Source organism: Rhamphochromis sp. 'chilingali' (genome assembly GCF_963969265.1).
Source record: "Rhamphochromis sp. 'chilingali' genome assembly, chromosome: 18".
Classification (NCBI taxonomy): Eukaryota; Metazoa; Chordata; class Actinopteri; order Cichliformes; family Cichlidae; genus Rhamphochromis; species Rhamphochromis sp. 'chilingali'.
This window is the reverse complement of record NC_137945.1, coordinates 12,772,191-12,794,234: the sequence shown is the minus strand read 5'-3', so window position 1 is coordinate 12,794,234 and position 22,044 is coordinate 12,772,191. Positions and strand designations below refer to the sequence as shown.

Below are 22,044 nucleotides of genomic sequence, written 5' to 3'. Positions count from 1 at the left end.
CTGTAAACCTCCACTGTGTCATTTTCACAGATTATAGATTTTTGCGTTTTAAGTAGAGCGCTTTGTAACCTGATTTCACATTGCACTTCCATACCAACCAACAGATTATAACAGTGTTATTTAATCATAGTCATCTTACCTAAAGCCATAGCTTGGTTTCGTACTGTGTTTTTTCAGTTGTATATTACTTTTTCGGTTGTATATTAAACCCATTTATAATGCAGATAATGAGATTGTGCACTCGGCTGTGAGACAAACTGTCTTGGTCCTAATGGTGCTACAGTTCGCCGAGTGCTTGGTTGACCCATTTAGATGTTAACGCTCAATACTGCAGCACTCTTTGTTGTAGAGTTTGGTTTAAAAGTAGCTGCAATACGTGTGCATCTTCACAATGAAGCTGCAAAAGCTTTTAATTCTTATAAAAGGTGCATGAGCAATTGTTTTATAAAAATAAATAAGAAAAACTTGTATTTGTTTTACGCAGACAGACTGAGCTTGTTATTGTCTTTGTAATCATTTAGTCTGTTGATTATTTTCTCAATCAATTGATGCTTTTTCTACTCCCACAGTTAGAAAATAGCAGAACTGCACTTCAGCCTCTAGCAATGTTCCTAACAAAAGGGTGTTATCTGACCAAAGCCAAACATATTCAGTCACTAGCATAATTGAATAATTTTACTTGCATTTGGAAGGCTAAACCTTGGGAATTTTGGCATTTTTACTTAGATAAATGATGATTCGTTTGGTGTCTAGCAGGCATGCAGTGCTTGTGAAAATTTAATAGAAATGTCACTATTAAAAATAATTAGATCAACACAGTTTGGGTTTGCCCCTGATGGTATTTTGTGCCAGGCAAAAGGCAATCTTCATCATAATGTTATAATATTTGCTGATGAGCTGATGTCAGTCAACAATGTTAAGATGACAATAATAATAATACATGTTATTTATTTTTAGGTGTTTTTGGGAACACCACCTTCTCGAGATTCTCAAAAATCTCAATAAAATGAACAAAACAGTTACGATACAATTTACAATTTAAATTACAATATATATTACAGTATATAATAGTTACCTGATGATGGTCAGTTGGGAGGAAACCAGTTAAATAAATGTATTAACCTCCTAGGACCTGGCGTCCGTATATGTGGACATCACATTTTGGGTTATTTAGACCAGCGGTCCCCAACCCCCGGGCCTCGGACCGGTACCGGTCCGTGAGTCGTTTGGTACCGGGCTGCGAGAGTTGAGGCTCAGGTGTGAAATGTATGGTTTTCAGGGTTTTTATCGGTTTTCAGCGTTATTTTGTTATCGTTTTTATCGTTAACTCGGTTTTCCTGGGTCTTTTCACGTGTGTTATGAATAAATATTCTTTTTTTCAGTACCGGTACTAGTTTTATTTTGTTGTATTTATCCGCGACACCTTAAAGGCCGGTCCGTGAAAATATTGTTGAGCATAAACCGGTCCGTGGCGCAAAAAAGGTTGGGGACCGCTGATTTAGACTAAAATACTCAATTCTGCTCTACAAGGGCCTGATATCCACTTACGAGGACATTATACTGCTACTATTCTATCAAAATTTTAAACGAATATCCTCATATGTGGCTCTTGTTTTTCTTAAAAACGAAAATAACGTAAAAAAAAAAAAAATCTGGTAATTCTTTGTTTTTACATTCATCGGGCCCCAATATGCCCAAATATCAAAGAGAAATTAAAAATGCATGCCGTGGAAGAGTTTGGGTCTTAGGAGGTTAATGGTAAATGAGACAATGTGCAGGAGAATGTTATGAAATTTAGTGTAAATTTGGATCAAAGAAGAGGAGAATTGTTAAAGGTGTAGTTGTAAAGCTGGTGGAAACCAGACTGGAATTCTTTGTAGCGATTATTGTCAGACAAAAGTGAGCGTGAACTGTTCTCTTGTGCGTCTCATCAGTATCTGGGATCAAGTTTCATCGTTTTTCATCGACTGTATATTTTCTCAGTCGAAATCCTTGCTGATGCTCATGTTTTTCATGTTCAAGCTTCAAGTCATTAGCACTAAATTACCGTAATTGTCGGGCTATAAGCCGCTACTTTTTGCACAAGCTTTGAACCCTGCGGCTTTTAGTCAGGTGCGGCTTTTCTATGGATTGTCCATGATTTTTGTGATATCGTAAGACGATTTGTTTTGTTTGTTCCGCTGTTGTACGGCACTACGTTGCCTGGCGGAAGGATCGGGGTTCAAGAGTGGTATGTTAGTCACATGTCCGTCCGCCAGGCAACGTAGTGCCGTACGAAGTAGCGCGAAAAACAAACTTCAAAGTAGCGCTACGCGTTCAGCGGGAGGCGTGGATGATGAGCGGCGATAAACTTGCGAAAAGCAAGTTATGCCCAACTCCACCGGTGGAATCTGACAGCGTGGAAAAGTGCGAAAACATCCACGATCACCAACGGATTTTGAAGGGCTGGACTGCTGCATGATGGAGAGGAGGACACCGCCACGGCCCTTCAGAGGGTGTTCGACTCTGACACTGACAATGAGGATTTCTTTGGTTTTGAAAGTGACAACGAAGGAGAGAAGCGGAGAGTGGATGACGAAGCCATCCTGAGCCTGTTTGTATCCGACACTGGAGAAGAGGACTTTGGTGGTTTTAGTGCGCAGAAAGATGGTGGTGAATGACTGACTTTTCTTCTTGTTAAAGCCGTGTCACTGCACCTGAGCCTAAAAGGTAGGCCGAATCTATTTTCTGGTGTGCTGTAGGTTATTGTTATGTACTACATTTGCAAGTATGTACCCATAACTTGTTTTTCAAAATATTAATAAAAGGGGTGTGTCTCCAAACAGCCATCTCTTTCCTGACAATTCCCTTTGTGCATATTCTCTTACATATGATAAGTCAACATTGAAACACCTGCGGCTTTTAGTCAGGTGCGGCTAATGTATGTACAAAACAGGATTTTCCCCTGATTTTAGCTTGTGCGGCTAATATTCAGGTGCGCTTTGTAGTCCGGGAAATACGGTATATCATTTCAGGTGCTCAAACTAAAGCAGACACATTTTTCTCAGAGATGCTTTCTTCCATTCTAAGTAGGTCTTATCACACTGATTTGGGTTTAAGGGGTCATCTTTCTGCTGATTTTAATTACTAACGTAAAGCTGTAACAGTGCGGTGTAATGTCGCAATGACAGCTGTGATTGGCAATGCCAGTCGCAGAGAAACTTGTGTATCTCTGTTCGGGAATTGCATTTAAAGTAGGATTGCTGAGAGGAGATCCAGACTGTGACTGACCTTTTATATAGCCATTGGCATGGACCATCGCTTCCTCCCAGTTTGCTGATAGGTTGATGGTGCAAGTTTTGGTATTTTGGAAATTGCAGTGAGGAACATTTGTGATGCTGGTGAAACTAAAGCGATTTTTAAAAATATTTTATAAGTTTATGCTCAAACCAGCCTGAGAGGGGAAAGGCAACTGGATACAAGTTTACCCAGGGTGTCTTTTTTCTTGTCTGGCTTCACTTATCCTGACATCAACATCAATCAGACTAAGGTGGTTATCAGCTGGATGAGTCAACTCAAGGTTTACCGATCTAGCTATGAGCACATGCAAAAACCGGTGATGGATACGCCCGCCTGCAGCAGAGTGGCTGATTTTAAAAACTTAGATCACAAAGTATGAGCTGAGAGCAACATTTTTTTAGCTGCTGTAATTAATGAAATTAAGCTCATTTAAGTTAACAAGATTTTTTTTCTCCCCCCCTTTCTCACTGTCCCTCTCCCCTTCTGTTTTTCTTTTCCTTCCTCTTTCTTTCTCCCTTTCCTACCCCTCACTCATGTCTGTCCCGTCTGTGACATCTGAAAATAAAATATAATAAATAATAAAAACAAAGGTCGATCAAATGGACCAATACAGCAATGCCACGATGATCCATTTGGCAAAGTAAATCCATTGGGTATCCTTGTTGGTCTTCAGACAACAATTCTGATAGGTAAAGAACCAAATGGGACAGGCAAAAAAAAAAAAGGTTAACAGATGTATCAGTGTCACAGCTCTGCCACTAAGACATGAGATTCTGATGGATTACAATTGAAATTGCATTTAATTCATGTGTAGACATGCATACGACAGTTTGTTTATTTTTTAAAAGCCTGAGAAAAAGTGAAGAATAAATATAAAAACATGATTCAAACATAGATTTTGTGCAAGGTTCATGTAATGTAAGGTCACAAAGTAAAAATCAAATAAGCTCTCTTTGTTTGTATCATATTTTAATGCTTATGGAGGAAAAACCTAAACCTAAAGAATGCTAAAGAAAGAATATATATAAAAGTACATATTTATATTATTACTGCTTTTTTGTGTTTGTATTGAGGAGAGAACACCTGAGCCAGGCTACCAGTAAGCTCCTAGTTCGGCTTCATAGTCCAGAGAGGTATGCTATAAAGCCAGATTAATGGTTTAGCCAGCTGTGTCGAGCTTAAAGTAAGTTTTTCATGACATGAAAGCGGCTTTCTTTTTACCTGGCAAAATCACCATGGTAACTTATGATGAACACATAACCTCAGGGTACGTTTCAAGTTTCAGGTAAAATCATCTGGAAGCGATTCATTTATTTCCAGCATGTTTGAAGCACAATATAATTTATTTGCTGGGCAAATATGTTTTACATCCGCAAGCCTTTTAACTGCTACAACACAGAACACACACCAAGAATACCTGTTCAGTAGGGCTGCACGATTAATCGTTAGAAAATCGCGATCTCGATTCATACTTATGCGCGATCTCATTTCCAAATGACAACGATTTTTTTTAAAAAAAAAAAAAGAAAAAAGACGACGACGACGATTGTACCGCATTTTGATCCGGGACGTACTCTGCATGAAAACAAGCGCTCACTCTTCCTGCTCAACAAATGACAAGGGCGGAGCCTTATACCACGTGATACAGAAGCTGTGCCGTGTGATGCTAATATTAGCAGGGAAAAAACAACGGAGAGCACGTCAGGGATGACGAGAAAGTGACAGGAGGAAATCCGTTCCGGTCAACCACCCAAACACCAATAATGGGAACCTTATACAGCGCTTCCCTATACACGTCGAACTCAAAGAAATTACGGAGGCTATCACTTATCACCTGACCAAAGATATGGCTCCCATCAACACTGTGCAAAACGAGGGATTTAGGAAAATGATCAACACCCTAGACAAACGCTACACAGTGCCGTCCCGCAACTATTTTTCTATTGTTGCACTACCTGCTCTATACACGCAGTGTCGAGCAACGGTGGAGACGGAATTTCAAGCAGTACAACATTTTGCGCCAAAGACAAAATGTGAGACATTTGTTGTTTTTATGTTTATTTATTGTTTTTATGTTCAGTCTCAACTGTTACGAAGTTGATGTGCAGTTAATAAGTGCAATAAATATTTATACTGGAAAAGAAAATCGTGAGAGAATCGTGATCTCAATTCTAAGCCAAAAAAATCGTGATTCTCATTTTATGCAAAATCGTGCAGCCCTACTGTTCAGTCAATAAAATAAATTCCCTTTGATCTGCTGACAAACTAACATATCATATCCCCGTCTTCTCTATCAGGCTATGGAACTGTAAGCTTTAATGTTTAAATGTATCCAGTTTAAAGTTTCAAAGCTTTAACGTGCAGCCATCATGTTAGAAACAAACAGCAGCGTTGGGAGCGCACGCAGCCTTAAAATAATTAACTCAGATTTAAAATATTAATTGTTCTGTAGGCTAAATGGCCAGATAGATTATTTTCTGCAGCATTAATGTCTTATTTGCAACAGTTTTGCTTTTAACTTTTACATGTTTTATGCTGTTATATTCACCATTTTATCGTCATCATCTGATAGGACCTCTAAATGGAGGGGGTGGCACTCACGGGGATCATTTTGTGGGGCAGAAAGATATGGATAATGCCTGAAATGCTCCATTTTTATGCGAGCACCCAAAAAACAGAGAGCCTGGCTTAACAGAGAACGTTGCTAACCACCGTCATACTGTCCTACTGTTAGCCATCTAACACAAAGAAAGCCTGGCTGTGTTGAACTTGTGTTTTTCTTAAGGCGTATTTTGATTATCCTGCATCACCTGGAAACTGTCACAGTGACATGAGCCACAGTAAGCCATGTGGATTTGAAGGCACCAAAACACTGATTTAATCCTCCGAGAGGAACGTGCAAGTTTTTGTAAAATATGACCCAGACTTCATCTTCACTCACACCACAACCTGACCTCCGAGGAGCTGTTTCTATGGATGACAAGGCCCAAAGTAACACAACTGTGTTAGCTGCTTTTTATGTAACCGTACAGCACATCAACTCCAGTGTGCGTCGTCTCGTGTGTCACCACTGCACTCGAGTCACAGAGCTAAACATTGATTTTTTTTTCTTCTAAAAATAAAAACCTGTCAATCTTTTAAAACCCAGAAGGTCACTTACCACAAACTCCTAACCGTCCGAGTGAAAATAACTGATTATAATGTATTTCATTTTGATTTCTTATTCTATTATTCTTATTATTCTATTTATTTTCAATATTCTGCTTCAGTTTATACAAGCTGAACCGAAATATTAAATAGATTTATCAGTTTTTTACTTTGGTTATTACTGAGATTGTGATTATTAAACATATCTACTCACTGTCTGTGGGGAAAAAGAGGATTTCCTTGAACTTTTTTATTATCATTCAACTATGAAAAAAATAATTACTAAAAGCTTAGGTTATGATTAAAGTTTGAATTATTTTCAGGCCTTGGAAATGACCTAAGAACAGCTTTAAGGTTTAAACAAATGTGTTGGTTTTTCAGAGATACAGTTCTATGAAAAAAGCATTTTCTGCTTCCTGATTTGGTTCAGGACTTGACTTGGTTTTTTGCATATTTGTCACGCTTACATGTTTTAGATCATCAAAGAAATTTTAATATTAGACAAAGATTACCTGAGCACAATGCAGTTTCCTAATGATGATTGAATTTATGAATGGAAAAAAGCTATGCAGCCCTACCTGGACCTATGTGAACAGGTAATTATTAAATCATAGATTAACTGTGAACGATCAAGTTGTTTGGAAGGCTGATTTCAGTTTATCAGGCCTGATTACTGCCAGCACAGCTGAATCAAGAAATCACTTAAATATAACCTGTCTGACAAAGTGAAGCAGCTATTAGTCTGGATGTAAACCATCCAGTGAACCACAGTGAGAACCATTAAACACAAATGGAGTAATTTGGAACAGCAAGAAACCTTTCCAAAAGTGGCCAGCCTATCAAAATTCCTTCAATTACTGGAAGAGCTGTCAATATTAAGGGAACCATGAGTTCGTATCTCTGCCCGAAGTCCTGAAGGAGAATATCTGAACATCAGTTTGTGCCTCGAAGCTCAAGAGCACTCAAAGCACCCCAGTAAGTCCACCTCTGATCGCTCAACAAACTGAAGGTTTTGGAGTGGCCTGGTCAAAGTACAGCCTTAAATCTGACTTAGATGCTTTGGCACGACTTTAAACGGGCTGCTCGTGCTGGAAAAGCTTCTAATGTGGCTGAATTAAAACAGTACTGCAAAGACAAGTGGAACTAAATTCCTCCACAGCGATGTGAAAGACTCATTAACAGTTATCACAAATGCTTGACTGCAGTTCTCACTGCCAAGGGTGGAACAACCGGTTATTAGGGTTTAGCAGGCAATTGCCTTTTCACAAATCATACTTTTTTTTGCACTGTATTCACATTAGATAATACTTTTTATTGAAGCTGGCTTAGAAATTCGAGCTGTATTTCTGCATATTGGAGGTACAAACTACCACTGAAGGAGTGCGTCCAGTTTTAAAGATGTGGCTCTGCTCTTCATCCATGATTTTTAACTCTGCCCTGCACGTAACGATCCTGCCCTCGTTCTGTCGTCTCCGTGTCCCGTCCGGCACGGGCGGAGTGGTGTTGAAAGATCAGGGCTAACACTTAGCTTGGATGCAGAGAAGGAAAGAAGAGGAAGGGGAGCAGTGAGAGAGGGAGAGTTTGGAGTAGGGGGGGGAATTATCCTGCCAGCTTTATTTTTCATCCTGTAGAATTTTATATGGGAGCTGGCGAGGTTTATTCATACTGAGCGGCTGTTTTTCACTGTATGCTTGTGTCAGAGCTGATCGTGCTGACCTCGCCGCTGACTAACACGAGCCGAAGTCTTCTCTCTCTCTCTAAAACTCAGCTTTCTTTTCAGTTTCACAGCTTAAGATCTGAAATGGTTCCTCTCGCGCTTCACCAGCTGCTGCTCCACTTTTGAAGTCAGCGAAGTCTCTTTCACCGGATTGGCTGTTAGCTCTGAACACAAGGCAGATTATCCCGTTGTCATGGCTACAGCAAACAGGAAATACCCCGAGGCAGGTAACGCCGCAGGCTCGTCCCAGTGTGGAGCTTGTCGCTTGCGGGGAAACTTGGCTCATTACTGTTGCGTCCTCTTCCCATCTGCTCCCACGGCGTCTCTTCAGCAGCCGAAGCATAAACGCTGTCTGGATAAAGATGCTTTGTCCCAAACAACCCCCGAAAGCCAAGGTCGACCCTAAACTTCTTATCTGCGGCTTCTAAGGTTCGGTGCTTAACATACCTTAGTGGCAAAAAATATCCATGGGAACGCTGCTGCTTTGTGCCGACGTTTTTTACCTCACAGTGTATTGTGCCGATCTACTTTGATCACAAAAATATCAGCAGATGCTCCATTATTTTCAGCCGTCATGGGAGACTTTTCTCTCTTTCTCTGCAGGTTCCTGTTCATTACATATGCCGAGCTGCAAGGACTCGGTACCAAAACGTACTTTCCGTCTCTCTAATCCCCCCTTCAGCGAAGGTGCAGCGCTGCGAGCTTTTGTACAGTCCCTTTGATGGCGGCTGATGACTGTTGAGTGGCTTTCCGAGAGCTCTGGCCTTTAAGCGGCTTGAGCTGGGTTTTGTCTGCAGCTATTAAACTGAAGAAAGAGAGGAGAGGGGCCCAGTGGTGGGAGGGAGTGAGACTTTTCTTCGTGCCCGGTCCATATTCCCCCTAGTGCGCCCCATCTGTCTGTGGCAATAATGTTGACGAGGGCAGGTTCGTGGCTTCTGGTATGTAAACCTTGCCACTGGGAGCTGTGCGTTATACCTCAGTGGCGGTGCCAATTTCACTCTTTGCTTTTTCTGCACATAGCAGCAAAATCGCCCCTTTTCTTTTCTGTATTTCTTTCTCTCTGCCTTTTGCTTCACATCATTGGTTAAAAAGTGCAAAGAAATCAAGTATATGTAGCTTCGGCAAGCTTTTCTTACCCGTTATGAACTTCACGAAAGACAAAGAAAGAAAAATGTGACTACATTCATATCTAATCCACTTGTTCTGCGTTCAAACTTTTGTAGCCTTGATCATAAACACCCACAGCTGCCAGCCTTTTCACACTGAGAGCCTTAAAAGCCCTGACACGGTTTCCTGAATCACTCTGAGCGATGCTGTCCTGTATTTACATAAAACTATAAGCCATGTTAGTTCAGATATAGTTCAGGGAGATCCTTCTCTCTGTGTTTCTTTTCTGTATTCTCTCGTCTCATTGGTTTAAAGTGGGTGAGACTGAGTTGAGAAAAGGTGGCGTCACATGCTACACGTTTTAGCCGTCGGTGTAGCGAGAAAAAGCCAATGTTTCAGTATTTTATTATTTTTCTCTTACTAAAGGTGACCTGTTGTAGTTTTCATCTACTCTAATGGTGATGGATGCCTATAATAAGCTTATCCTGCATGACATACTGAGGTCAGGGTGTGAGGAAGTGATAGACCGCTCCTTAAGAAAGCTTGTTTCCACCACTGTAAATATACTTGTGAAAATTAAATCGTTCTCAGACGTCAGAATTAGCAAGACAGAATTTTATGTTAATACCTGAATTTTTGACTATAGATAGTTTTAGATTTTTCTTTTGAACGGGTGAAAACATAATAACAAAAACATGGCTCTGAACGCTCCATTTAAGACATTTTTTTCTGCTCTTTGATCTGCGTGATGTCAGCTAGAGTGGATATTCCTAATATGCTGTGACTGTAAGAGAAGAAGCCCCGCCCACTTGCTGTTTGCAAGGGTCAGCTAATCAGAAGGCATTTGGCTTAAAGAGGGGGAGGAGCTAAAGAAGCTTGTTTTTATATAGAGGACAAACTGGGGGCCTTAATCAAGACCCAGTATTCAATTCAGTTCAGTTTTCGTCTATAGCATTTGAATCACAACAAGAGTCGCCTCAAGGCACTTTTTCTGTAAGTTAAAGACAGAGAAACCCCAACAATCAGACGACCCCTTATGAGCAAGCACTTTGGCAACAGTGGGAAGGAAAAACTCCCTTTTAACAGGAAGACACCTCTAGCATAACCAGGCTCAGGGCTATAAGATAACTCTTTTAATTCTGAATCATGGAAACTGCTCTAGTAGAGTCAAAAAATACATTTATAAAGCTGGAAATTCCATCAATACACTAATGACAACCCTTTTTTTTTTTTTTATCATCACTAAGATGCTGTACAGTCATGTCACAAAGGAAGGTTTCACAGACCTATTAAAGTTTTTCTGGGCCACTCTTCTTTAAAACCCTCATTGTTTATTGAGTTTGGGGACATTCATTTATGTTCCGCTCTCTTCAGGTCCCGTCGGCACTTTTCAATCAGGTTGAGGTCTGGGCTTTGACTGGGTCGTTGCAGCACCTTGATTCTTTTCTGACTGTAGATTTGCTGCTGTGCTTGGGATCACTGTCCTGTTGTATGATCAAATTTGGGCTTTAGCTGTGGCAGAGATGGCCTCACATTTGACTCTCTTGGAAGTTTTCTAATTGTGCTGTTTTTGCACTTACTCTGAGTATTGCGCAGTTTGACATATGGGTGAATTTGCTGGGAAGATTGTGTCATTTTATTAACACACCTGAATGCACCAGACTAACAAGCTGCCACAACCTTAGCTTTTAAAGAGGCGCTCACACTTACTGATGAGAGTTTAAAGAGTTTATAAAGAGAAAGATGGGTAAATCGAACAACTTGGAAAGTTTTGTAAAAGCTTGCAGAATCAGAATCAGAATCAGAATCAGAAAGGGGGTTTATTGCCAAATGTTGAGCAGGTTTACAACATTAGGAAATTGCTGCGGTGCTTCAGTGCAAACATAGTGTCATAAATAGCACTTAAATAGTGTCATAAATAGCACTTAAATAGACATGGAAAAATAAAAGTAGGGATAAGAATTAAAAGTGCTACGTAGAAAGATATGTGCATGAGCTATACATGAGATATATACATGAGAATAAGAATTAAGAGTGCTACGTAGAAAGATATATACAGGGTTAAACGGGTTGCAGGGTTAAACGCATCCTGTTTTATACACCGAGATAATTTTCTAATATTTTTCTTCTCCCAGGCCGTCTTTGAGGAGAACGTACTGCAGCACAGGGGTGCAGTTGGCTTTGCAGGAGCAGAAACAGGCCATTGTTGTTGCTTTCTGTTGCACTGTCTATACGGTGAGCTCTTTGATGCCCTCGTGTGGCCGAATGAGGAAGTGAAGAATGATTAAAACCTCTGAAGAGATGCTTTGGGAATGAAATCCTCTTTTGGAAGCTGGCTCCAGACATTACAGATTATCAGAAAAGTTATTTTGCTCTCCCTAATGTCCCTTGATTGCCATCATTGGGTTTTTATCCTCAGTGCAGCCAGACCCTAAATATGCAGCCCTCCTTCCCATTCAAACAGCCAGCTCCTCCCTGCCTGCTTGTTTGCTCCCCCTGTTGGGCATTAATTGCACTACTGTGGCTCCCTTACCCCCTGTAATCCCCCCCCACCCCCGCTACACACTGGGACATTACCATTTGGTGAGACTGACTGGCTTTGGTGAGGGAGCTGATGGGGGGCCAGCAGGGGGTACTCCTGCGCTCGAGGCTTCCTTTCGCATTGCCCGAGCTGCTAGATCTCTTTGTTATCGTTCAACGCCCACGTGTTGTTGCTGGAGAAACGGGAGATTGGCACAATCCCTGGATCTGCACGGATAAGCGGGTTTGAGCTTTTGACCTTGCAGGAAATTGAGACGTACACCTCGTACGCCAGTGCGATTATTATATTTAAAGTCCACACAGGTGATTAAAGGTTAATCTGACGGGATGCAAGAATGCAAGTCGATTGATGCTTCTTTAAAAGGAAAAAATATATAATTCAAGGAAGGTTTTCGCTCCTCTAAACCTTCCCAGACAGAAATAATGGCTGCGGCAGTACACTCATCTCAGCAGCAGGTGTCACCACCAAGCTGTCAGCGGCCGATGCGAGGGCCAACATTTATCTGTCAATAACCCAGTAATCAGAGACTTGAGAAAGTTCGAGGGGTATGTGTTTGAATTTATTTTTATTTCTTTAATGGATTGCTGCTGCTTAACTAACCCTCAGTAACGGTGGCTTTAAGTCACATAAGAGCTAATGCAGATGACTAAAACAGGCCTGGGTCCTGAGGCATGGCGCATCCTCGAGAAGGTCACGACCTCTGAGCTCCCGCATTAACCAAAGAGTTTTTGCTCCTTTTTTAAAGAACGAGCTCGTCGCTTTACGGTGATGATTAACCGGCACGTTGCGTGCTAATTGGCTGCTTACATGCCGTTCAGCTCTTTTCAGCAGAACAGAGGAAAAGGAGGGTGACAGTTTGCCGTCCTTTGTCACAAAGCCAAGCCGCCTTTTTGAACATGCCCCACTTTGCCCCCTTTGTCAGTCAGATAACCTCATGAATATTTCACTCCTCTGATCTGACGGCCGGGTGAAGGGGAGTGTGAGAATGAGGGGGGGGGAGCTGAAGCTGACTTGAAAGACTCATAATCTTCAGCGTGGCGTGGTTTGCGTCAGAGTAATGACCTGTGTGGCGTTTTAATGTGTGTGTGTGTGTCAGCATGTCATGTTGAAATCAAAGCAGCCGTCTGTGTGTTACTCTTTCTCTCTGTGACCTTCAGTGGACGAATGCGTTGTCGCCTTCCCCTGCATTTTTTTTCTGAGGAAGCTTCAGAAAGCGACCTGGAAGAAATCACAGCACAACCTTATTACACGTGCGGGGAGACACAGTCACCTTGCTGTGCAGGCCGGCCTTGTTTTGTTTGTTACAGCCTAAGCGTAGCCTCTGGCTACACCACTGGGTAAAAGGTAAACGCTAATGAGGCGAGTTGAAGGAAACACTTGTAACCTGTGAATGCACCCTGACGAGGGCCGGCAGAGGGAGGCAGGAAATGAAGGTGATCTTGACGTGGCCTTTTTCCCCTTTTGTGAAGTGGCTCCAGAGCCCGTTGGCTCGCTCAGAAATACTCAAGTGTGTCTTGAGTGGTCTTGCTTTGAGTTCAGGAAATGGCATCGACCTACTCCTATATTCATCACCAGCACGTCATATATGGCAGTGCGCACATGTGGTAATGATATGCAAGCGTGGCCCCTTTAAGAGCCCAATGTCCTTTTTTGAGAATGAGCCCAGAGTCGGAGCTCTGCGTGTGCTGACCGTGGCCTCTCGGTTGGTCACCGGAGGGGAGGACGGGGGGGGTGCTGCAGCAGAGAAATGGCTAACTGAGTTTACCCCCCACCCCCCAAACGGCAGCCTGGCCACGCCGCATGCCCTTATCTACCATTGGAATGCAACAGCTGTGCGGGGGAGCGGCAGAGTGGGCTGGCTGAAACCTCCCTGCCAGACCCCCACACAGCTTCTCTCTCTCTCTCTCTTTCTCTCTCTCTCTCCCCCCTCCCCTCCACCTCCAAGCGACGCTGGGCTCCTGAAAGGCAGCTCAACTAAAAAGTGAGCTAGACACAGTGAGAGGCTGGCAGGGCTGCTGCACATTCAAAATAGAGGGAGAGGGAGGGAAGAGGGAGAGAGAGAGAGAGCTAGCGAGGCAGTGAGAGAGAGAGAGAGAGAGAGAGAGAGAGAAGGAGAGTCAGGGACAGGCAGTGCTGAAAAGGAGAGCACAAAGAGAAGGAAAGTGGAGCAGGGGAGGGGAACAGGAGGCTGGGTGAAGGGAGAGGGAAAGACAAAAGAAGGAGAGGGGAGACATAGCAGGGTGAACGGAGGGGACTGAGCAAATGGCTATGGAGGAGACGGCGGGGGGAGCCAGGAAAGCCACCAAGAGCAAACTGTTTGAGTTCCTGGTCCATGGAGTGGTGAGTGGCGCTGTCCGTCATTCCCGTGAAGGGAGCTGGGCTCTGGCATGCGTGTGCGTGTGTGTGTGTGTGTGTGTGTGTGTGTGTATATGTGTGTGTCTGTGTGTGTGTATGAGTCGGTGCAGCAGCAGCAGCAGCGGCGGTCTGTGTGTGAGAGATAGCTGGGTAAAGCTGGCCATGTGAAGGTTATTTCCAGCCCCCTGGATCCCAGCCTGTGAGGAGATGGCTTGAGAGAGCGAGAAGTGGAGCAGCGTGGATGGATGGATGGGGCTGTAGCAGGAGGAGGATGTGGAGAAGAGGGTTTCTTACCCCCCTAATAAAAAATAAATAAATAAAAAAAAAGGAGAGAGAGCGAGAGAAAAGAAATAGAAGCTCAGCAGCAGCAGTAGAAGCGAAAAGCAGCCAGCTCCCCCTTTGGCTAACAGAGGCGCTCACTGAGCATGCTTCCCTGGGAGTAACAGACAGAAAAAGGGGGGGAAATGACGAGTCCGCTCAAAACAGCGAAGCCGGAGCAGCCTTCCAGGCGGCGTGAAACAATTTGAACCTGTGAGGTCACGAGACAAACCGATGTAGTATCGTAGACGGAGCCGAGGCAGGCGGCCATGCCGGAAATGATGCGGGGGTACAATCAGCCCATTCATGCAAAAGCTAGCATGAAATGTCAAGTGAAGTGTTGCTCATGGTTTAGAGGTTAAGCAACTATTGCCATTAACCACACGCAGCACACAAAGTCTGCTTCAGTAGTGGTTTGTTTTGGTGAGGAGACGAATGCATTTCGAGGGTTGAGAGCGGTGAAAAAACAAATCTGTAAGCGTCACTTTGTAGTTAGAACTTTGATTCGAGTGTGGATACAGTTTGTGCCAGTGACTCGACCTTTTAAATCTACCTGTCATCAATTCTTGTTCCAGCTAAGCAGCTAACACTGATGTATCTGTTGATATCGGCCTTTTAGGGGAATAAGGTGGCTTTTACAGATAGCATTATCTGACCTTTATCTCGTTGTGCCGCATCCACCCTGCGCTGAAGTGTTCAGAAATAGCGCAGTGAAGCGCTCAAAGACTTCCAAACAAAAGATTTCTGTGGTTTACTGACCCATAAGAGAAAAAATAGCAACAATAAAAATGAATGAACCAAGAAAAAATTTGTATCGGTGCAGAATTTCACAGGAAAACGACCGACCATGACTTCCCAAAGCGCGAGGCATCGTTTTTTTATGAATTCGACTCATGTTGTGGTGATTAAAATCAGTAAATCATCAAACCATGTTACAATTGTGCTGTCCGCCTAATAGTATCAGCTTTTGTCATTTTTTCTCATACGGTCAACAGAAGACGACCGGAAACGAGGCGAAAGATTAGCTACAAACATGCAGCCAAACTGTAGCTGTGACATACACAAAAATAAAAATGACAGCAAAGAGAGAAAAAGAATCATTTTTAATCATCTCGCCATCTCTTACATTCCTCTCAGGACGTCACAACCCATAGTTTGCAGTGTCTAACTCTGGAGCTGCGTTGTGGTTTTAACTTCCTGAAAAAGATGAATTAAGCTTCACCTTTACTCAGATTCTGAAACGGGGCACAGCTTTTTAAGAAGGTGACAAGACTTTGTGATAGTTCATGTTCATCTCAAGAGTGTTTTTACATTTTCTAATCATAATCTTTACGTTGTTGAGAAAGTGGAGAACTCGCAGACTTTTCACTAAAGAAATCACCAAAATTAGCCCGACTGTGAGTTGGAGAAACCCCGACAGATGAAATGATGCTTGACTTTTAATAGCTGTACAGTTTAATACTTGATAACTAGAGCATGAGTGAGGACCCAGGATTGCTTGAGGTGCATGCATGTGGAAAAGAGGTGACTGGGTCACTGTGATGCTACTCTGCTGCATGTGCTGCTGCTGGACGAACTCTGCATTTGCGCCACTCCTTCCTTTAAACTCTTCACTGTGGAGCACCCTGTGTGCCCTTCACGTGGGTCTAGTGTTACCTGGAGGCCTCTGGTGATTTGTAGTAAATGGGCCGGTTGTCTGTGATTTAAAAGTATTTAGATATTTGAGTCTTTTACTCGAGAAAAGCTTTAAAATGAATGTTTGGATGACAACGTGAGTGCGCTGAGAAACATTTTGAGGCTTTCCAGACAATATTTGTCTTCATGTTTGGGGATTTGAGTAAATAGGGACTTTTTAAGTGTGTGTTCAGTTAGGGTCTGTTCGTGGACCACAAGCAGACTCGAAACTCGTGTCACACCAATGAGTGCTTGTCCACAGACGCAGGCACGTGTGGTGGGAAGCTGGACTGTTCGTCATGTCTGTAGGCAAAGTTGATCAGAAGTGTTTATATGCTCCTTAAAGACGAGCTGGGGTGCCATCGTCCTAAATATCTGCATCATCATCCAGCTGAACTGACTCTCACCTCTTCCAAAGCCTCAAGTACACCGGGAAGGTCAAAATGACTCTATAAAGCATGTTTGTGAAACCCTTTTAAGTCCTGGGTTTTAGACCTGACTCCATTTTAATCAGGGCCGGTGTCAGGCTTAGCGACATGGCGAGATTTATACACGAAACAAGATGAGGTATTGTCTTTTTGACAGGAGCGGTCATTAGAGGGGCTGCGGAGCCGAAGCCCTGCGCCCGGAGACCGACTTTAGGAAACAATGGACCAGGTGATTGATGAGCCAGATGAGTGTGTCCTCTCAACAGACCAATTAACCTTGATGAGGCTCTGGCTGCTCCAAGCCAAATATTTCCCTCTGCTTTTTCCCCCGCCTCCCATACCTCTCCTCTCCTCTGCTCTTTCTCTTCCCCCACATTATGAGATGGAAAAGTCTTGTTGTAATACTTGTGGCAGGTTCCTCGACGTGTGTACTGCAGAATGGAGAAATATTTACACTACCGGATTGGGGGGGTGGATGAGGAGGGGGAGATGATTCGGCACAGTTTGTGAGCTTGTGGCGAGCGGTGACGTTCCCTTTCCTTTCATGGTCGAATAAAGCAAAGACACACGTGCGCAGATGGATTTACATGCAAAAAACACAGACACACACATAAATACTGTGGATGCAGTCATAGCTGCGGTTCCTGAAGGTCGCAGCAGCAGCAGCAGGCTTTGGCCGAGCTTCGGTTCGAGGACTGATGGGTGGGCTGAAGTCCCTTCCTCCTCTCCTCTCATTGTCTCCCTCACCTCCCTTCTGCTGTGCGACTTCTGTTGCTCGTGAAAGTCGGCGAGGAAGCCTTCGAGCCCTCTCTGTGGGAAAACCCCGATAAACCCAAAACATAATATGACACAGTGTAGGCTCGGGCGTCGGTGGATTCACAGCGTGTTTGTGTAACTGAGAGCGAATGTAAACTTCAGTTTCTCTCACAGCTGGGTTGCCTTCATTGTTCCCTTCATAGAAATTTACACAAATAAAATGTTTAAGCTCAGTTACCTCGAGTGGAAGACGAGTGGGGTTCGGGTTAGGCTGTTTGGGGTGTGAGATATCGGCGTGCCTCCACGCTGTGATGCGGCAGAGGTGAAAGTCATTTCCTCTGTGGTGCCACGGTATTGAAAAGCAAAATAAAAACATTTTAAAAAATCTAATTCAACAACTACTTGACTTTCCAAACACAATGTCCAGGTAACCCAAGAAAAAATCCGCAGACCTTGATTTTCACTGAAATTTCTCTCTATCAGGAAGTTTAATGGTTTTCAGCGCGCAGCCTGAAAAGATCTTTTCAATGGGTGGTTATTAATATCTGCAAAATGTCAGCACATAAAGCCATTTGCATGGTTGGAAAACCTCTAAAAGTGAACGAGAGCGTCTTTCGGTGCAGTTTTTGGTGAGCCGACTCTTTAGGCTACGAGAGGTCGAGCATCCTGTTTCACTGTTAACGGGTGAGAAACCAAATAAAACGTCCCGGTTAGCTTTTCTCCTGACAACTGAAAACTGTTGATGGATAAAATAATCAGCTAGTAGGTCTTAACTGATAGAAGCATGTGTAATTAATATTTATTTATTTTTTACACCGGATGGCCTTCAAACCGAGGCTCTTTGACTTGACCACTACACTCCAGAGTTAGTCTATCTTGGCTAATCCAGCTAATTCAAAATCTGACAAATTAGCCTGCCCCTGAAGTGTAATCCTGATTTATGTAACCAAAATAATGTCCTGAAGATTGTGTTTCAGGAATCAATCAGAGATGATACAATACAGAAGTATCTGTTAACACATTTGCTCAGATGTCCGCTTTTAAGTCTCTGAGGTCTGAAGCTTGGATTATACTCAGTTGCAGACACGGACAGCTGGAGACCCGACACGGTCCAAAAAACAGGCAGGAATAAAAATCCTGATGCGTGTCTTTTGTCCTGTCTCCCTCCCCTCACCTCCACCCGGCCGTGGTAGACAGTTCCCCCTGCCCGTGGTCGAGTCTGGTTCTGCCTGAGGTTTCTTCCTGTAAAAAAGGAGTTTTTCCTCCCCGCCATCACCAAGTGCTTGCTCATAGGGGCTTGTGTGATTGTTGGGGTTATCTCTATAGGTCCTAACCTTGCAAAATAAAGCACCTGGAGGCGACTGCTGTTGTGATTTGGTGCTGTGTAAATCAAATTGAATCGGTTTACACTTCAGTGAATCTCTGTGGGCGACATGTTGAAGGTGACATGTGAACACAAAAAGGAAAAGAGTTCGGATTTGATGTTAATAATCGTGTGTGCGACGATGTTTGCTCGCCCGGTAAAGAGGAGATGGTGTACGTATAAAAATGCATTTAGTACTGCCGTTATAGTAAGATTAATGTGTGCTTATATGCGGTGCAACAACAAAAACTAGTAAAATGCTGTGACTTTCTTTCCCTCCTGGCTCCTGGCTCTTTGTTGTGGTCAATATTTTACATGGATATTTAGGGTTTGAGTCATCTTAAATGACCTCAGAGGGTTTACACATCTATATTTGTTGCACCAGGGTTCGAACCCAGACCATGCATGTCGTTCCACACCTGCTCACTACCTGCTTACCTGCCTCCTCTCTGCACCGCTCTGTCAAAGAAAGAGTGAAAAATGGAAAGAATTTAAAAAAATATGTTATAGTTGAGCTATTTTTTGCAGAAACATTCAAAATATATATATTTTTTTTTTTTACGTAAAATTGTCAAAATGAAATGCAAAACATTAGAATGCGGTGATTATAAGTGGATAAATTCAATAAATACTCGCCACCCCAACGGGCTAATTTAAAAAGAAAATCATGGTGGGAAACGTTTTTAAAATAGAAAAATGTCACAACAGCACATATAAATGTCTTGCTGCTGTTTGAGTGACGTCTTGAAGGTTAAAAATAATTGCTTAAAAAGCCCAAACGCAATAAATATGCTCCACATAAACACCAAAATCAAAGAACCGCTCAGTGAGAACGATTTAACTTCTTACTCGTCCTGCGCCTGCCCTCCATCTGCCGGGGCCCTCTGAAAGTATTAAAGTACTTACAGTAACTACAGCACAGACCACATGACTGTCCCCGCCACTAACACATGACCCTACGCTGTGTCACTGCATCATTTCATGTCTGGCACTGATCACCACCTGCACTCATGTATATATCTTTCTACGTAGCACTCATAATTCTTATTCTCATGTATATATCTCATGTATATCTCATGCACATATCTTTCTTTCTACATAGCACTTTAATTCTTATTGTCTGCACTGAAGCACCGCAGCAATTTCCTAATGTTGTAAACCTCAACATCTGGCAATAAACCCATTCTGATTCTGATTCTGATTCTGATGACTGATAACCCTCCCGCGGGGAGCGAATCAAACACACGACGGAGATGAGGTAGTCGGCGAGGAGGACAAATGTGATCAAGTGTGTCGCTTCGTGTAAACACCAGACTGTAAGCAGAGTTTTAGCAGCTGATCTGAAATCTTCAAACGGGCTAATGACAATCTGAACGACAGCCGCTCTCACTGCCCTCCACGCCGCTAAACTAAATAAAACAGGAACCTGCAAATGCTCTTTAATTCGGCTCGGAAAGGGTTTGATAAATCCAGTCACATACTCGTTTGAGTACATTTGCAAGCAATAACGTAAAAATGGTCATTTTAGGGTTAGACTTGAGGTTTTTCTGTCCATGCTTTTGGGTTTGTTGCAGACGAAACTAAGCTAAGAGAAATTCAGAAAAATATTCATCAGTTGGATAAAAAAAATGTGTCCGCAAGGTGACTAAATGAAAAGTGAAAACATGCTAGATGCTGAAATTAAAGCACAGTTAATAAAAATGACTCAAGCTGTTAATCAGCTATGCCGGAGAATGAATTATCCGCCAATCGATTAATCAGTTCCTGCAGCTTTATTCACCTTTAATCACCTTTTGTAAACACGAACGACATTAAAATAAAAGCACGCTCTGTAAGCGCTTCAAAACATATAGCAGCACATAACATGAAAGATGGGGAATTTGTTCTAAAGCAAGTCTTAAGGAAGCAGCCTCATCCTCAGATTTTAGCAGGTTTCAGAGCTCCAATCGAAGCCTTTCAGGGACCGTGCATGTAACAACCCACAGATTCATATGTTTAGTACGGTGTGGGATAAGTTTGGCCTCTTCAAATCCCTCCAGCCTTCCCAGAGATGCCAACACACTTCTCAGATATCCATCCACATGGCAGATTCGATTGCTGGCTGGCTGGCTGGCAGAGCTCCGGGCAGAGTGCTGGAGTCAGTTCAGCAGGTCAGATTATAGAGTGCAGCTCATTGTGAGTGTGTGTGTGTACATTATCCAGCGATGGTTTTGTGTATCTGTTATCTGGATGGCTCACATTCTCCAGACGGAGTTGTAGCAGCAGCAGCAGCAGCTCTGTCTGCCTGTCTGGGTGTTGTTTTCCAGCTTAGCTAGGAAGTGGGAGAAGGACCTCTCTCTTAACAGCTTTTGAGCAGGAGGCCTCCGCCATATGTTGTTTTATCCCCAGACCCTTCTCAGTTGCTCTGACCCCCATCCCCTCCCCCCCTCAGTGGCCGGAGTGACAGCAGCGTCTGCTCGGTCGTTCTTATCACAGGATCTCTGCTCGATCACCATTTCAAAGGGCACACAATACGTCAGGAAATAAAAATCCACAGTCAGCGCGGAGTTATTAAACCTCCCTGCTGCTTACTACCTCCGCTCTCTGCTCTTTGTTTGTGTTTGTGAACGGTCTAAAGATCACCTCAGACCTGCGCAAGTGCGAACGCGCTGTAATCTACATGTAGAGATGACAAACTTAAGAAAAATGCGAGCATGCGTGAGGTCATGAACCCCCCCCTCGAGCTGTATCCTTCAGCTGTCCTCCTCCTCCAACATTTACCCGCTATGTTACCAAATGTAGCTGCAGTTTCTGTGCTCAGACTTCTTCTTTTTTTCTATTCAGATGGAGAAATTTCACTGCTTTGCGAGGTTTAGATGAACATAATTATCGCAGAGAGATTTCTTTTTAAATAACTGAAAAAATAATAATTTAATTAAGGCACAGAAAGAAAAGGAAACGTCTGCTTCTTGCTCTGTAAATGTGTTGGCGTGTTTGCTGTAATTAAATTCACTCAGTAATGAGGCGCGTATGTAACATTGTATATATGCTTTTTTTTTGAGTAAAAGGAAGGTGGAGAAGAAAAACACTGAAAATATCCTGTGAGTGTTTTCCAAAATAAAAAGTTTCTGGTTCGATTGATGCTCACATTGCGAGTAGATTCATTCAAGGCAAGGCAGCTTTATTTATAGAGCACATTTCACTGCGTGGAAACGCGCTCTGCTTTCATTTAAAGTCAGCAAATACGTGAAGTGTACATTCACGTGTTATTTTATTAGGTACGCCTGCTTGTTAACGACCACATGGGAGCAACTCGGTGTAGACGTGGTCGAGACGACGTGCTGAGGTTCAACCTGAGCGTCGGAGTGAGGAAAGGGGA

General features: G+C 43.0%; 1 protein-coding gene across 5 annotated transcripts in view; it reads left to right on the top strand.

Annotated features, from left to right (window-relative positions):
- The window catches only part of smarcd3b (SWI/SNF related BAF chromatin remodeling complex subunit D3b), a 63,312-nt gene that overhangs the window by 8,052 nt on the left and 33,216 nt on the right, over positions 1-22,044 (top strand). For 2 of the 5 annotated variants that reach the window (XM_080864628.1, XM_080864627.1), the window contains exon 1: positions 13,740-14,132. The exons of 1 other annotated variant lie outside the window; for it this stretch is intronic. In XM_080864628.1, coding sequence (XP_080720754.1) covers positions 14,055-14,132 — 78 coding nt within the window. In that variant the 5' untranslated portion in view covers positions 13,740-14,054. Of the gene's footprint in view, positions 1-13,739; positions 14,133-22,044 lie in introns of those variants that run through there. 2 more of the 5 variants (XM_080864625.1, XM_080864624.1) reach the window with 1 other exon arrangement.